The 16,759-nt window shown below is 34.3% G+C and overlaps 3 protein-coding genes and 1 long non-coding RNA gene across 15 annotated transcripts; 1 reads left to right on the top strand and 3 right to left on the bottom strand.

Annotated features, from left to right (window-relative positions):
• Positions 1–96: 96 nt before the first annotated feature.
• On the bottom strand, positions 97–3,497 carry LOC114871099 (E3 ubiquitin-protein ligase NRDP1). 4 transcript variants are annotated; one of them, XM_029176575.2, is made up of 3 exons: positions 3,049–3,497; positions 2,014–2,619; positions 97–1,941 (listed from the first exon to the last, which is right to left on the bottom strand). In XM_029176575.2, exons 1-3 carry the CDS (start codon positions 3,136–3,138, stop codon positions 1,672–1,674), a joined length of 966 nt encoding a protein of 321 aa, XP_029032408.1. In that variant the 5' UTR covers positions 3,139–3,497; the 3' UTR covers positions 97–1,671. The 4 variants fall into 4 exon arrangements, with proteins under 4 accessions (XP_029032408.1, XP_029032409.1, XP_029032410.1 ...); XM_029176576.2 differs by having other exon boundaries at positions 2,014–2,601; XM_029176577.2 differs by having other exon boundaries at positions 2,014–2,639; positions 3,049–3,138.
• A 421-nt stretch (positions 3,498–3,918) lies between these two features.
• Positions 3,919–11,282, top strand: LOC114871098 (peptide transporter family 1). Of its 5 annotated transcripts, none has more exons than XM_029176571.2 (10): positions 3,919–4,113; positions 5,447–5,487; positions 7,977–8,059; positions 8,603–8,834; positions 8,925–9,196; positions 9,282–9,364; positions 9,432–9,845; positions 9,923–10,151; positions 10,232–10,824; positions 10,899–11,282. In XM_029176571.2, exons 2-10 carry the CDS (start codon positions 5,459–5,461, stop codon positions 11,067–11,069), a joined length of 2,106 nt encoding a protein of 701 aa, XP_029032404.1. In that variant the 5' UTR covers positions 3,919–4,113; positions 5,447–5,458; the 3' UTR covers positions 11,070–11,282. The 5 variants fall into 5 exon arrangements, with proteins under 5 accessions (XP_029032404.1, XP_029032402.1, XP_029032405.1 ...); XM_029176569.2 differs by having other exon boundaries at positions 3,929–4,113; positions 7,977–8,055; XM_029176572.2 differs by lacking the exons at positions 3,919–4,113; positions 5,447–5,487 and adding an exon at positions 7,033–7,119 and having other exon boundaries at positions 7,977–8,055.
• LOC114871100 lies at positions 4,137–6,642 on the bottom strand. 3 transcript variants are annotated; one of them, XR_003788500.2, is made up of 4 exons: positions 6,550–6,642; positions 5,762–6,235; positions 5,533–5,686; positions 4,137–5,052 (listed from the first exon to the last, which is right to left on the bottom strand). It is a non-coding gene; the product is annotated as an uncharacterized LOC114871100 (long non-coding RNA). The 3 variants fall into 3 exon arrangements; XR_006829408.1 differs by lacking the exon at positions 4,137–5,052 and having other exon boundaries at positions 5,510–5,686; positions 5,762–5,932; positions 6,002–6,235; XR_006829407.1 differs by lacking the exon at positions 4,137–5,052 and having other exon boundaries at positions 5,509–5,686.
• A 550-nt stretch (positions 11,283–11,832) lies between the features above and the next one.
• On the bottom strand, positions 11,833–16,725 carry LOC114871096. Of its 3 annotated transcripts, none has more exons than XM_029176564.2 (7): positions 15,865–16,725; positions 14,324–15,022; positions 14,011–14,244; positions 13,866–13,932; positions 13,633–13,794; positions 13,362–13,467; positions 11,833–13,285 (listed from the first exon to the last, which is right to left on the bottom strand). In XM_029176564.2, the coding sequence occupies exons 1-7, from the start codon at positions 15,956–15,958 to the stop codon at positions 13,193–13,195; spliced, it is 1,455 nt and encodes a 484-aa protein (XP_029032397.1). In that variant the 5' UTR covers positions 15,959–16,725; the 3' UTR covers positions 11,833–13,192. The 3 variants fall into 3 exon arrangements, with proteins under 3 accessions (XP_029032397.1, XP_029032398.1, XP_029032400.1); XM_029176565.2 differs by having other exon boundaries at positions 13,362–13,449; XM_029176567.2 differs by lacking the exon at positions 15,865–16,725 and adding an exon at positions 15,158–15,246.
• Between the last annotated feature and the right edge of the window lie 34 nt (positions 16,726–16,759).

Here is a 16,759-nt window from a genome sequence, read left to right as displayed (position 1 = left end):
TTCTTTTTATGTTCAAGTTATACTAATTTTATTATAAGTAGATAAAAATTATGCAGTGTTTTCACGTGCAAATAAAATAAAATAAACTATAAATGATTTATGATACATAAAATCAGATTTATTGTATTCATAACAACTATCAACTTGTATACAAAATTATTTGTTATCTCTGAGTACACGTATTAATCTTGAGTTAAAAGTACAATGTTCAACATTTAATACATTGAGTACTGAGAACATATACTATAATACTAGTATTTGATAAGAATGTTTCGATGTTACACAAATTTTTTCATTAAGCATATCAATCGAGATTTAATTTAAAGGCAGTGTAAAAAAAATTTCAATTCAAAATAAAATGAGAACTTTTATTGTAAGAATTATTCAATAGCATACTAATTGCTTAGTACTCAATGCATTAACATTGAATGTTTATTTTTTAAATTACTGAAAAATGTGTCATATGAATCCGTATAAAAAAAAAAATAATAGAGTTATAGAGGCGAGTAAATCAATAGTAACTCATGATTAATATGTTAAAGGTCTAAAGAAAAATATGTAACATTTCTTGATGCACCAATGTAGTGAAATAAAAAGCTTAAATGTAAAATATTATGAAACATTTTACACGTAACGATACATAGGGTGTTTTAAGAAGCTAACATATTTCGTATTTGTGCAAAGACAAAAATTAGTACCTTATTGTATGCTTGTTTAAAGACACTTCACGGGTCAAATACTTTTCATACGCTAATCATTGGTACTTTTCTTAAATCATATATCTCAAAAAATCAGTTTCGGAAAGGATACTGAAGAAATTTTACGTCATTTAATTTAGTCATACGCATTATAAATTACTACCTGGACAGAATTCGAACCGTTATTTTAAAATTATTCATTTGAAGGTGAAATATGCACGTAGCATTCTTATAAATCTTGTAAATTATAAATATTTACAGCTGTGCTTGCTTAGAAGATTTAATTTGTGTAAATGATCGTTGCATAGCATGATTATTTCATTGGATGCATTTTTAAAAGTTTTTATTAAAATCATATAAATAACGTTGAGACAAAAGGTAATCATTCTTTTCTCTAACATCTGATACTCATCCTCCAAAACACATTTAAACCTTAATAGTAGTAATTACCATATTGATAATTTCTATGTTTTTTGTTTCTTACTTGTCTAAAGCATTATAATAAAACACTTACAGACTTCTATATATGTAAAAACTTTCCTGAAATAGTTGACAAATAGTTGGTTTATCAAATCTCATGAAGAGAAACTCAGATTCATAGAAAGGAAGGTACAAAGAATTATTCAAGCCAACTAAAACCTGGTTACTATTTATCACGCAATTTCAGGAACTTTCTCAATGAAATAGTATATCACAGTGTAAAGATCCAGACATTCAATTAGATTTTTGTTTGTGGCAATTGTGTCTGTACAATTGTTTATCACAAAAGGCATGTCGTTTGTTCATTTCAATACTTTTGAAAAAATATCCTGCATTAGTAATTGCAAGATACGTTATGCGAATATCCTAGTATCTGCACATAAGTACAAAGATATTCCATACACCTTGAATATTAATCATGGTGAATATAACAAACAACAGAATAAATGAATTTTAAAATATCTTGGCATGCATAGAACATTGGTATAAAATTTTATTCTATGCCATGTGCAAAAATCATCACTAATCCAGGTTCAACCATCATATCTTCTGGCATGTGTGTATTATCGCAATAAAGAACTAACACTGCTTGCTTTCCTGGAACTCTTTTGCAAACATAATTGTCATACTGGCGTCTAGAATTCTGTCTTGTTTCAAGAGAATTTAAGCCTGGAGGCCACTTTCTTTCATGACAATTCTCCATTAGTTCATCGATCACGTGTGGTGGACAATTATATTCTGACAAAGTTCTCTTTATCATTGTCTACAATATTATGTTTCATTAATTACTAGAATTGATTAACAGTAAGTTACATCAAGCAATAAATTACAATACCTGTAACAATTCATCAGGTGTGGAAATCATTCCTCCCCATCTAGTCACCCTTGCTCTGGGAAGAGTAGCAGACCATCTTACAACTTCATCCCTTTCCATTTGATCAGCAATAGCTCGCATTGCAGGATTTGAAACTCTCAAAGCTCTCATAAAATCTTTTAGAAGATGTATTTCCCTTTTATGCTCATTTATTTGGAGCTGCTGTTCACCTAATTCACGCTTCATGTCAGCTAGCTTTTGTTGTTGAGAATGTATGATGTTTCTAAGTTCTCTTACACAATTATGATCTTTTAGTTCATTCTTGGGAATGATAAGACTGCATCCTTGTTCACAAAGCATCGGTCTCTTAGGGTTATATTCACATTGCTCCAAATGTGACACTAAACTGTCAAGCTTGACTACTACTTGACATCCATACATAATATTATCACAACTAATGCACAGACGAGCCAACAAATTTCGAAGAATTCTTGGAACTGCTCTGAGCTGAGCAGATGTGATTGGTGTACGATCCAAGGGACAGGTAGGTTGTCTGTTTATCCATTCATTAATGCACGTACGACAAAAGGCATGTTCACATACAGGTGCCTGTAACATATTGCTCACCTACCAGTCTTTAAGCCAAACTAAATATTTTACAAAACTTTTATTAGTATATTTAAACATACATAATAAATATACATTAACATCCTCTATAATTTGTAAAATACATTTATTTACATTTATTTCATTTACAAGGATAAATAAGACTGTACTATCACTTTGACAGTAGGGAAGTTGTAAAAAATTTAACCAATTATTTGACATTATGAATGAAAATTGTAATATTTTTTAAAATATAAATCATGATATTTAAAGCAATAAATGAAAGCAATAATTGACATCATTCGGCAAATATTTTGAAAGAATCAATGAGAAGTGTAGGAATATTATGAAGAAAAAAAGATAGAAGAAAAGTAAGGTTAGTTTTGCGTAAACGCACAAAACTGGTTCATTGGGAACATTCAATCATTAATGAGTAAAACAGAATAATACCTGGACAGGATCCTCTAGAACTCCGGAACATATCGGGCAAACAAGTTCTTCGTCAACTTCGCCCTGAAATCGGTTCACATCGAACCCCATAATGTGAACTCGAAATAATACTCGTCTCTACACGCAATGACGAGCCTTTCCTGTAAAACGTGAATCCAGACTCACAAATTAGATGGCGTTCGACGTGAAAGCTCCAGAAGTATACCGTTACTTTTCGCAAGTAACATGCAACCTGTCGATAGTCATTTCGGTGCAAACGAATCAACACATCACAGTTCTATTACGACGAAATTTAATGTTATAAAATACAATTATCCATTATTGTAAACTATTGTAACCCTCTCCCAATTCAACTTCCCTTACACAATCACAAGTTTAAACTTTCATTGTTTCTTTCGATGCGCCCAATCTCGAATGCCGGTCGACTTATAAATTAATTTTATTATTTTAAATAAATATAAAGTATCGATTTATTTTATCATTTTATAATACATAAGTAGAAACGCTATCTACATTGTATCATGTTATCATTAATTGTAAATTATTTTGTTATTTAGAACTTATCTACTGATAAATATTACACGTTTATCTGGAATACAAATTTTTAATAAAATCCATCAATCCGGGGATTCCATTACCGGAAGTATTAAGATCGATATCCGTTAAATGCGTAGCATTTCAAAAAGAATATTTCCATCTCGTGTATTCTGTACACATGATTCAATAAATTATTTTAATTAAACTACTTCACTCATATTTTCCATTGCGTCTTCGTTGCCATTAATAAATTTATTTCATCTTGTTTCTTGCGGTTTGAACCTCAAGAAGACTTTTTTAATTTACAAAGTATGTTTTAAACAATTTCGACCCTATCAAACCCGATAAACGGCTCCGGAATTAATTGTTAGCTTTCATGTTTCGACTGATAAGAGCAGATAATCATAAGAAGGTAACACAATTGAGAAATTGAAGCAGTATCCCAGTTAACGTTATACCAACAGGTTCGTTTTATCATTCGACAGGCGAATATGGACGAAAGAAAAGCTTCTATCAACGAAATACGAGGTATTCCGCGCATGTTTAACAAACATTCCCTTAGTTTTACTTTACTATTCGATCAATTTAATTCACGAAATTATACAATTATAGTATGTATTATTTCTTCTTTATTTTTTTTTTTTTTCAAAAAGCAACTATTTACACTCGAAGAAATTGATACGAATTTCCTGGTGAATAACAAAATCACATGAAATCACATGAAAAACTTTCTTTACAATTAGTATTCAATAATTCCGACAGATTATCTAATTTTAAATGAGACCGAAAATTTTCATATCTTCGACCTATTGTGTAAGTGGCAATTACAACGATATCGTGATAAAAATTTTACTTCGAATCGTCGCCTCAACGCTGAAGCACAAAATGATTAATACTAAAACACCATAGTTTCTGAAACTTTTCCTAATTAGTATAATTATTTGGCTAAATTTGTAAGGGGAGTGATCGATAACCCCTGCAGCAGACAACACGCTAAACATCAAAGTCATCAATGAACCTTAACGCGATATTTGGGAGAGCAACTCGGGTTAAATCGTCTTTCTCTCGATGCCTGATTGGACCGTGACCTAATTCGGAAGCAACAAATTACCATAGTGACTTAAATATTAATGACTGACGTAACAGGTTACTTTCTACTGGCGTTCCTCGTACGATGACAATAATAGCCAGTTCTTTAACCCCGTTGTATTGTGATTACTATAACACCAGGGATTGCTTATAGCTTCTTATAGACTCTTCTTAAAGAGGATTCCTTTCTTTTCTTTCGTTCACCAATCTTTGATTTCAAAACTTAATAGTTTTTTTAATAAAACGATCAATCTGCTTGGAATTGACTGATCTATATCGTCAACGTAGGAAAATATAAGCGACGAGTATTCCTGGAAAGGCTTCCACTTTAAAATTACTTTATAATCTAGTGGATTAGCATACATGTATTCCAATCAACTGCAACAACAATGTAACAATTATTCGAATGGCGTGCAAGGATTAATTGAATTCGGTATGCGTCAAGGTACGAGTGCCATTTACTCGTTAGCTCGTTATTGCTTGATTAACAAATGCCGATTGTTAAGAATGTCCGTTTGTATCGATGAAAACTCGTTTTATACACGTGAAAACGAACCGTAAACGAATATAAAACTACGTCATACTTCCACAAACGCACACGATTAAATTATTAAAATTAAGTACAAAGTAGTATTCAACGATGGTAATAAACAATTACAAACGACACGTTGAGATGATTGCACTCATTCTAAACTAAAAAATGCTTGGTAATAGGATGAATGTATAATTGTACCAGACACACGTTATCAATCTCTACTCTACTGTTTTTCAGATCATCCGGACAATGAGAGTGACATGGAGAAAAATCAAAAGGTAAACATTTACTTATCGTTATCAAGAAATAATGTATCTATATACCTAGTAATGATAACGGTATCATTTTCATGTCCAATATATTGTCATAGTTGTCATTTTCGTGGAAAAAGAATTTTTCATAAAAAAAGAAATTAATTAATTAGATAATTACATTGAAATTATGCTCATCTTACCATCCCGATCGATTCAGCTTTCACTGTGAAAATATCATTTTCGTTAACCAAATGATATGCGGATAAATTATGCTCAGTTGACCAACAGAGTTACTTACACTTTCACTAAATAAATTGAATCTACACGCGTGTCCATGTAAGGCCATTGAAGAATAAAAATTCCTCTTCATCGGGAGAATTGTTATCGGTTTACTTAAAAAATGAAAGTCCCATGTGGCTCGTGTAAATCCATTCACCAAGATACTTGTTCAATATCGTAAGTCACGCCCCTGCGAAATGGACCAGTTTTGTAAAATAGTGTCGTTGCTCCTTGAGCGGAAATTGAGATCAGATTTCACTTTTTTTTTCCCGGGTTTGCATCGAAACGGTAATCGTTCGTCGCATAGGATATCCAATTAAAAAATATTGATTTTGACACAGAATATTTCGCAATCGTATTCTCGCGAAATTCGTTATCGTTGTATGTATCTGAAGAAAATGATTTTTAATCGTTCTTTATTGCTGACATAGCATTACAAATTATCTTTGCGAGTAAGCATAAACGAAAATCGTAGATTAATACTGTTTCCCATCTGAAACAGAAATATATATTTTATTAGAAATTGAACTATGAATCCTTTGTGTTCGAATTATCTTAATCCAGTTCCTCGTTATCTTTTTATATCACAGTAATAAAAATTTTTCTAATTTGATATAAAAGGAATTCCTTTCGGATTATGATCTGCCAAAGATAATACGATACTATTATGATTTATTACCCATAATAAAGAAGTGGGATTAATCGTAATTAATTACACTTTATTGTACTATACTACTTTAACAGACTACCGTTTCGTGATTATTGAATGAAAGGAAATTGTACAAGGTTACGAGAAAATATACATACATAATTTTCAGATAGACAATCGTGAAGCTGTGCACGGTTTGAAGCCATTTCATAGAAACTATCGCGCCATTAGTATTTCGTCATGACTGATTCGATTGTGGCTTAGACGTAACTGAGCCGTGATTTCGATTTGATACTTTCACATTGTTCTAAATATGTATAGAGTACACTCTACGTAACAATCTTCACTGCCATCGTCGCGGTCTTAATCGTAATACTTACATATCGTAGGTAGGCTACGCGAAAGTTAACAGTGCGGTTCTGTCTCCCAACCGGGACGAACGTGTCGCTCTCACAAATAGAGATATCGACTTAGATATCTTGGTCGATTAGCGATCTACACGCGGCGCTGCTCGATACTATCGTTTTTCACGTAAAACCGCTGTTTCTGTCGATACATAATTACATTCGATATTCTTTATAATTTTGTTCGATTATCATGTCAATCGTGTCAACGTCGATCGTATCCTGTGAATTTTCATTTAGCGTTTAACCTGAGTTTTACCGTGACTAATACGATTTCGTGTAAAATTACCAAGCACAATGATCGAGGGTAATACAGAAAGAGAGGTAGGAATTCAAACGGAATTTCCTTTACTATATTTCGGTAAGACCATTGTCGATTTCGACATCGATTCGATAAAAATTCGATTTCAGAATGTCTCGATGCAATGAAACCGATCATTTGACGTACTGACATATTGATTTCTAAATAATAATAACAGGTTTGCCACGTTATTTACCAGCGTATTATAATGAATTGTTTATCTTGACCTGGTTTGTTTTTCGTGAAAAAACGTGCCTCGATTTTTAAGCTGACCAGCCAGTAATATGTTTTAAACATTATTCAATGAGATACGAAGACGAGGCGAACGTGATTTAAAAGGCATTTCAATGCAATTCTTATACCTATCGTACATGTACTTTCTATGCTCGCTGTTATTTTATTCCTTTACTTAGTTGTTTGTAAAAATGTAAGCAAGACAAGAAGTTTGACAATCCGTTTAAAATATAACTAGTTTCTTATCGCTTCTAACTGCATTAAAATTGTCAGCTGAACAAATTGAATTGCGAATATACGGAAGGACAAAGTAATTAACTTTGTCAAACTTTTATGTACGCTTTTTAAAAATATCAACAGGTATCTAACATTTCTTAAATATCACTTGAAAAATAAATTAAAATATTTGCAACACGTCAAACGCTGGCCTTTAAATCGTACGGTATAACCAGTAGCGTAAATAATTGTGGAAATTACGTGGCCTTCGCATTTTACAAGAGGAAAACGAATCCTCTTGATTGACGCTAACGACAACCGTGTTAATTAGGTCAACCTGCATTGTAACTGCTTGCATCCTTTCCGCATTTATTTTGTTGTACTAATCACGTGTAATGTAATTGCTGTCTTTTGTTTTTTAATTTTACAGAAACTCAAGTATCCAAAGGCGGTATTTTTCATCATCAGCAATGAATTCTGCGAGAGATTTTCCTTCTACGGAATCCGTAGTATGTGAGAACTGAACATTCATCTTTATCAATTTTGTAATAATATTTTCAGACTTTGCTTTTAAAGTTTGTTTGAAAAAATTCAGTTCTTTATATTTTCATAAACAGAATTTCCGATGAGCGTCTCATTTCTGTTTTTTTAAGAAGTAATTGTTTGCGCGGGGTGTTGAGGAACACGATTAATTGATAAACAATCTCCGATAACTTGTTTAATTTATAAAGGTTATTAATAGATGTCGTATAAGCTAAATATTTTAAATCGCGGCGATTGAGCCTAGAAATAGTATGAGATAGAAGAAAAGGACGAAGATGGTCGTTTTGCTCAAGGCCTACTAGTTGAATCACTGGTATAGCCATTTAAAAAGTACATGTCTTACAATTTTGATGACAAACTTAGAATATTTTAAACATTGTAGAATATATATTTTTATGAATAATATCGCGAGTTAACTACTTGTGTTTTAACCAGTGGTTCTTTAACACCCTGTACAGTTATTTCCTCAATATAAATATAAGCGATATAACGGTGAACAATTTATTTGTTTAGCCATATTAACGCTGTATCTTTTGGATTACCTGCATTATAACAAGGAAACGACCATCACGATATATCACACTTTCACCATGTTGGCATACTTCTTCCCTGTGATTGGAGCGATACTGGCAGATTCATTGTTAGGAAAATTTCGCACCATCTTCTATTTGAGCATCATTTATGCCATAGGACAAATTATTTTCACCATAAGTGCAACACCTGTTGTTTACTCGTTATCGCCAAGGTAAGATTTTTATGAACAGCAATATTTTACTACTTTAAAGTATTCGCAACTAGCATTTAATTGCGTTTATAAACAATGTAACTTTTGCAGAGAATTTTCAATCGTTGGTCTACTCCTTATAGCCATTGGAACAGGCGGTATAAAAACTTGCGTGGTTGCATTCGGTGGTGACCAATTCGTCTTGCCGCAACAGGAAAGATACCTGTCCACATTCTTCTCCATCTTTTATTTTTCTATCAATTTAGGATCTCTGATATCCAGCTTCCTCACGCCGGAGCTTCGAACCATTTCCTGTTTCGGTGATAACAACTGTTATTCCTTGGCATTTTTCGTTCCAACCGTTCTTATGCTGTTGTCCCTCGGTAAGTTGAAGTGACATTTTTTCAAAACGCTATAGATTTTTCAAACGTCCATCCAATCTCATCGTTTATTTGTTCCTCTTTACAGTGATATTTTTACTGGGTAAACCTTTATACAAAATATTAGAACCAAAAGGCAATGTGATAGTAAACGTTTCCAAATGTATTTCCGTAAGTGTGATTTATGTAAGATACTGATAAAGGTTCGTTGATTATTTTTAAATGACATTTATTTCAGCATGCCATTTACAAGAAGATGCGGACGAAAGGAGTGAAAAGGGAGCACTGGCTCGATTGCGCGGACGATGAATACGATCGGTCGTTCATAAACGACATTAAATCAGCTTTTCAAGTAATGAAGCTGTTTCTGCCAATACCAATATTTTGGGCACTGTTCGATCAGCAAGGTACTCGATGGACCATGCAAGCAAGAAGAATGAATGGTGCAATCGGAAATTTCATATTGCAACCAGACCAGATGCAAGTGATTAATCCTTTGTTGGTACTCACTTTCATCCCTTTGTTTGAAGTCTGTATTTATCCACTTATGAACAAAATTGGTCTTCGAACTCCGCTCAGAAAGCTTACTATTGGCGGTTTATTGGCTTCATTATCGTTCTTTGCGTCGGCTATCGTCGAACTTGAACTTGAGGTACACGTAGTGAACACCTTGTAAAAGATAAAATGATAACTTTCTGCTTGAAATACATTTTAAGGTTCTCTTCTTAGAAAACCGATCCTGTTCTGCCTTCGACTGGCTTAGCCCAATTACGACTGTTCAATACCCTTAATTGTCCTGTGGAAATGCAAATCGCCGATGAGTCTCGTTTCGTACTAAAAAGTCTTGAAATGTGGGAAAACAAGTACATCCAGGTGAATTCATCCACGGAAGAATTAAATTACGTAGCAGATTATTCGAAATGCTCCGGTATCGGAAGTTTAAGCAAAAGTGTGTCTGGTACGTTAATTATCTCAAACTTCTTCAACCACGTTTCCTCATTCTGTATTATTATTAACATGCTCAAATTTATGTTTCAGGCAAGATCACAGTAAAAGAAGCCACTGCAAACTCTTGGGTTATTACACCTGAAGGTTTATCGTACAGCTACAAAGATTCGGTGCAAAAATTAGATTCGTTTGAACCTGCTGTGCGAGGACTGATCTATGTGAATTCGCCGGGAAAATCTGTCGATATAGAATTTATAAAAGATGGCACGGTTTTCTTTCGTCTGCCCATAAATAGTACTTCATTTCACGTAACCGAATTTCTAAATATAAAAGTGAATACCTATGATATTCGTATGAACGGTATAGTGAAAAGTAATGTACAGTTCAGAACTGGTGGAGTTTATACATTGGTTGGATATGTTAATGAAAACGAGTCGAATCTTAACGTTATAACCGTAACTGAACCAAATTCGATGCACATATTATGGTTACTACCGCAGTATATCATTATTACGATGGGCGAAGTTATGTTTTCAGTGACGGGATTGGAATTTGCCTTCACCCAGGCACCCATCAGTATGAAGTCTTTGTTACAAGCTACCTGGTTGCTCACAACTGCTTTCGGGAATCTAATTGTAGTTATTATAACTGTTGCTGGAAGCTCGTCGTTCTTCAGTCGAATGGTAAGTAAAGATTCTCTGAAAGTGCAGTCGGTATTATGTATATCATATTTAATTATTGCTTTTTTCTTCGTCAGTTTTACGAGTTCATTCTGTTTGCTGGACTGATGTTGGTCGCTATATTCATTTTCGCTGTAATGGCATATTTCTATAAATACGTTGAACAACCTGAAGAAGAATCTGTTACCGAAGAGATTCATATGGATACGAAGAATGGAGCTGTCAATGAATCTTACAAAGACGATTAAAAGTGTTCAACTGGTTACTGTAAAAATACAATTGCCATCCATGAATAATTGGATGTATTTATAAAAACACTTATCGGATAACGCCCGATGATTGAGACGAAGATCTCCGAATATAGATCTTTAACGGTGCGCTTTACCCTGTTTCAAGGGTAGAAAAATAAATGTGTTCTCTTTGATACAAAACAGAAATATTAAATGAAAACTGAAGATTTATCTGAAATATTTATTATTGCAACTTGATATATATATTATCAAAGTTGAAGATAACACGCCTTCTGTAAATATTCCCGCTGCATTTTATAGGTATAATAAAAACTCAGTTTGTAAATAAAACTGTCGAATATAAGAAGCTTTATGACATATCATTTTAAATATTTTATTTCCTAAAAAAGGTAAAGATTCTTTATAAAATAAATAATTTATTTAATAAAATAATAGTACATCATTTATCATTTATATTTTATACCAGTTTTCAATTAATGGAAGAACAAAAATAATAGTATTAACTTCATATATATATATATAATATTTACGAAACATATGTCGGACATGATCTCGCAATGTTTTCCATTGCGGCTATGCTACAGCCCACAACACATACGATCATGCTACAAATTTTTCTATACAATCGTCTATTTGTACACAGATTGTCCTTTCATAGTGTTTCTCTCTCTATAAAATTTTCACGAATTTATTTTGTGGTAGACGATGCGGTGCTGTAAAGGCATTGAAAGGCTAACGATAGGTTCATGCTGTTCACGTGTTTTTTTTTTTCTTTTTCTATTTTTTCCTTTAATTTTCGATCTATGATCGATTATTAAACACAGACGAAATTCTTCAGGAAAATTACTGTTTTTCGTCATTGCTATTATTATATAGCGTATCTATATAGCATTCCACAGATATTCGAGGATTTATGTAAATAGTAACTCTTATTCGGAGTAAATTACACAGTCGACGCTAAATTACGTGTAATGTGCTCTTCAAGTTTGACAAAATAAATAATCATTTCTATGATAGGCTCTCTTCTTTATCTTACAACTGTTTCTATCGATCAACAGCGTTATAACTGTTATAGAAAAATAAAATACATATTATTGTTTCAAGCCAATAAATTATATGTATGTATATGTATATGTTATATATCGCCTGTGTAAATAGCCAATATTAAAAGGAACAGCTTCTTTGTAACGTATGTACAGAGTTTTCGCTTCTTTTTAAGAGGATAATATAAATCACAGTAATGATGCTAGAAATAACAGTGTAGTACGTAAAACTGAAATCATTCCACCTTGTTTCGTAACGTCTGTTAAAATAAGCTAAACGCAACAACATTCAGGGTAAAATATTACCTGTATACAATAAAATTTCGCCTTAATTAAATTTCTTAAATTATCTTAATCGTTTACTTTCCTCCATTTCTCTATTACGTAGATTTATATAGGATTATGTAATTCAATTTTAAGTATACCGTCCAGACAGAATAATAACAGACATTGTAAATTTTCTAAAAATTATGCCAGAAACAAAGGCTCTCCTTGGTCAACTTCCAAACTCCCACCTACTCTGAAGTAAAATATCTTATCTGATGGAATTCAAAGTACAAAATATATATTACTGAAATTTAATAAATAAATATTATGTCTATAAATTTAAAAAGAATGAAAATTAGATAAGAAGTGATATTGAATGTTAATAGTATAATATACGATCTCCAATCTGTACCCTTATCTTTGCAAGTGTAACGGTGTGTAGAAAAATAATTGTCAATCATATGGTTAAACCGCACTTGCTATGAAAGTACAAACTATAGTACATCATGGAGCTAAAAAATATGTGTTCTCAAACAAACACGATAGTTCGAAACGAGTTAGGAAGGTTCATCGTCTCGCCTGATAAATCTCTTGCACAAAACGCAAATGTAGCCCTAAATATCAGACCCTTAAGTTGATCATTTATATCTTGACTTCCTGCGTCACATAGGTATTAAAGTTGTATACATTTAATATATATATATATATATATGTATATATAGATAAATGTTTTCGATATGGTACATTAACAGTGAGCTAAGCACCAAATAAAAAGATATTCAAATGAAATGTATTCAGGATTTACTGAAACTACATGTGGTCCTCTTCTTTGTTCGTTTGTGCTGGTGTTGCTGGGGTTGGATCGTCGTGGAACAATGGATTCTTCACTTCCATTTCACCAGTCTTGAAAACGAAATTATATTAAAAAATCTGAAATATGTACGAGACGTTCAATCCTATTGTTACTGGATGTACTTACAGAAGCCAATCCTGGACATTCGTAAACGGTATAATCTCCTTCTTCGTTTTCCTCCTCGCTTTCAGCTTCAGAAATAGAGCCTGGATCTCTGGTTGCAGAAACACGACTACACAAATGATTATTGAACAAACACGCTCTAATTAAAAATAAAAAGAATCTCGAAATTTAATGACGTTTCTTCGCTGCCAGATACATTCGTTGACCTAACGAGACGCCTTAGTTGAACAAAACGGAAATGAACATTACCATTATAAATAAAGGATTATCTTACTTTTCCATAGCGATAATTTGTTGTTTCTGATGTTGGAAGTGGTACATCTGAGCAGACTGGGCAAGTCTTTGGTCTCCTGAAGGCGATATCTCTTTGTTTGGACCAGTTACGCCATAAGCTGGGTACTCTATGTCAGCAGCTGCTTTAGCACCTCGTTTCAATCTACAAAAAATTCATGTAACATTACATGGTTACACGAAGAACTCTTTCCTCTGTAATTAATTTCTCTTTACCTGCACCATGTTAAAGCGATCAGTACAAGTGCAAACATTGCTGCCGCACTACAACCAGCAACGATAGCTACAAACATAGAATTATAGAAATATTTTAAAATGTAATTTATAGAAAATCGCCGTTCAACCTAACTTATTTGCCTACCAATGAAGTATATATCGTTATTCAAGTCATGATTCACAGGCACAACCAAAGGACTGTATCCTGTCCGTTGTTCCAGCTCCGACAACGTGATCATCGACGTATCCTTAAACTTTGAATCAGCGTTTCTCGTACTTTCTTCGTGTATTGCTTGCGATTTTTCTATCTCACTATTTTCTTGCTCCCATTTTGTTTTGTTTCTACTGGGTTCCTCCATGCTCGACTCATCGTTATCACCTGTTAACACAAATTACCGCGATTACTCCTATGTCATTTAACTTTAACAAAACTATAAAAAACGAGGCACAGCTTTTACCGAAGAAAAAAGGACCGTCCTGATAGTATTTCGGGTTGTTCGGTTTCACCGCGAACGGGTGTCTCTCGTTCAAATCCGAATCGTAGAAATGATAAGTGAATTCTGGAACAGTGGTGTGCGGTTTCTGAACGTTCATATCATTAGCCGCGATCTGTTCGTCGAACGATCCACTGTAACTTCCGTGATAGCCCAGCAACGGTTCCTCTTTCATCCCTCTGTCAAACTTCCTCTCCTCGTAAGGTATTTCCTTGGTTGGTCCATTTTCCTCGTACTCGTAACCCTCGTCCCGATAGTTGGCATCCTCGTCGTTAATTTTACGGGATAAATAAGGCAGCTTAAACTTGAGATACTCCAGCCGATTCAACTCGTCGATCGGTAGATACTGCTCTCTTTCTTCGGGAAGTTCGTTGATCGGCTCGTTGTATCGCGTTTGCCTGAGATTCCATTCTTTCGCCTTCTTCTTCCTGAGAATCTCAGCCAAGATCGCCTTGTCGGTTAAAACGTTCAAGAGATCCCTTTCCTTCTGACGACGCGAGTCCAGGTGATGCTTCTTGTGAGACGGGTTCCCTATCAACGGGGAGAAGAAGGGAGCTCTATGGGGATGCTGTTGATGATGATTTTGCGACTCGAGCAGGTCGATCAGTTTCCGGGCACGATATTCCATCAACGCGATATTTTCCGGACTTTCGGGGACTTCATCTGAAAATCAAGTTACTTTCGTTAATTATAGTGCAAGTGTTTAAAATGTAATTCTTCTTTTTAGAGACAGAACTTGTTGAATCCCAAAAGCGTAATAAACTTCCAATTTCGTATTTACTCGAAAAAATTAATCACCTTTTAGCACGTAAAAATTTGTTTCGTTTAAACGCCTCGAAACCTGCAGCTAAGCAAACAAGCAGAATTGAACTAAAGAAAACTAATTATACGGTGGCTACGCGTTATCATCTCATTTCCTGGTGATACGGTAAGATGATAAGTAAGCGGTTAACAGGCCTCCTCTACCCACAATAATTTCATTGCGATTCGTAATTTATATCCTGTACAGAAACGTGAGATTATTCGATGTAAACATTCATCATAATGTATAAATACATTTTCTCTTCGAATGAATTTTAAATATAATTTAAAAAAGAGCCATATCTATAGAGAAAGCATACGCAAAGGTGTAACGAACACGAAACACCGCTGATAAACATCGAAACTCAATTTAATCGTTTTCGACACGAATAAAGGATAAAAGTTTCGCGATGAATACGTGGAATCGAGTGGAAAATAGAGAATGAAAGGAACGGAAAACGATCGATTATTACGCGGTGACGACGAGGCAAGGAGCGTTGAATTTTCCAAGTCAGTTTCATCGCGAATACGAATAAACTCGATTGAAACCGACAAGTAGACAATGGGGGAAAAGCGAAGAAAGAAGGTCATGAACGTGTATTATCGGGAAGAGGGAGAGACCGATGTACAATCCTTTTCGTGGGTACAGTGTCATTAACCCTGTATGAAAGCAGTGTTTTCGAACGTCGACGATAAACGCTCACCTCGATAGAAATCCAATTCACCGGTGGACAGGCTGATGAGAACGCAGCAGGGTAGCAGCAGCCATGTACAGGTGCAAAGGGTCGGTGTCATCATCACCGTTCCAACTGGCAGGTGTCGGCCAGGTGTGGTATCCACAGGTTTTTATCGTCGTCGTCCCGTCCGTCGTGGTTCCATATGTAAGCACGTCATTTCATTGAGGGCAGACAGAGAGCTTGCGCGGTCAAGTTCCGTTGCAATCAATACCACCATTACCCTTTCCACCGCGATATCCTCGTATACGAGAACCAACGCTTCTTGTCCTTCTATTCGAGCCCTCGATGCTCGTTTCCGCGTTCGATGCTCCGACTCCGATCTTCCTCTTCTTCGATTTCAGCGATATTGAAAACAGCCGCTTCGTCTGGTAGAAAAATAAATCCTTCCTCTTCGACTTCGAGCTGATTCCACGCGTGAACTTTATCTTGTATTCATAAAGCTATCTTCCATGTTAAAAATAAGATTACTTAATACGCTTATCCGCTTACATTCGAACGCACGTAAAAGGTATCCGATAGAATAATAACGTTGCTTTGTGAAATTGGAACGAAAAATGACACAGATAGTACTTACAAAAAAATGTTAAAACCACCTTCGAAAACGTGATTAAAGTAGTATTCCTTCACAGCGTGATGTAATGTTTTTAAAAAGATACTCGATAACAACGGTTTGTAACACTTGCGCACTGTCAATCACGACAACTGTTCGAATGGTATTAACAGCACGTGTCTACGATGGATTGTAACGATAGATTCGTTATTAATATTTTATTTGCCACAGCTGGCGAACTGATCTTCTCTGGTAGATCTAAATGAAGTTTAAGCATTTCGTTATAACTGCGCTCTTCTATTATTGAGAAGA

This window comes from Osmia bicornis, chromosome 5 (genome assembly GCF_907164935.1).
Source record: "Osmia bicornis bicornis chromosome 5, iOsmBic2.1, whole genome shotgun sequence".
In the NCBI taxonomy this organism is placed as follows: domain Eukaryota; kingdom Metazoa; phylum Arthropoda; class Insecta; order Hymenoptera; family Megachilidae; genus Osmia; species Osmia bicornis.
Note: the sequence above shows the minus strand (reverse complement) of the source record. Positions and strands in the feature narration are given on the sequence as shown.

Coding starts and splice junctions, on each gene's coding strand:
- LOC114871099 (XM_029176575.2), bottom strand. CDS start 3,138: ATGGGGTTCGATGTGAACCGATTTCAGGGCGAAGTTGACGAAGAACTT. Junction 2,620..3,048: donor TTCTAGAGGATCCTGTCCAG/GTATTATTCTGT, acceptor AAAGACTGGTAG/GTGAGCAATATGTTACAGGC. Junction 1,942..2,013: donor CACCTGATGAATTGTTACAG/GTATTGTAATTT, acceptor ATAATATTGTAG/ACAATGATAAAGAGAACTTT.
- LOC114871098 (XM_029176569.2), top strand. CDS start 4,077: ATGGACGAAAGAAAAGCTTCTATCAACGAAATACGAG. Junction 8,056..8,602: donor TTCCTTCTACGGAATCCGTA/GTATGTGAGAAC, acceptor TTATTTGTTTAG/CCATATTAACGCTGTATCTT. Junction 9,365..9,431: donor ACGTTTCCAAATGTATTTCC/GTAAGTGTGATT, acceptor CATTTATTTCAG/CATGCCATTTACAAGAAGAT.
- LOC114871096 (XM_029176564.2), bottom strand. CDS start 15,958: ATGATGACACCGACCCTTTGCACCTGTACATGGCTGCTGCTACCCTGC. Junction 15,023..15,864: donor TGAATTGGATTTCTATCGAG/GTGAGCGTTTAT, acceptor CTTGATTTTCAG/ATGAAGTCCCCGAAAGTCCG. Junction 13,933..14,010: donor TAACGATATATACTTCATTG/GTAGGCAAATAA, acceptor CTATGTTTGTAG/CTATCGTTGCTGGTTGTAGT.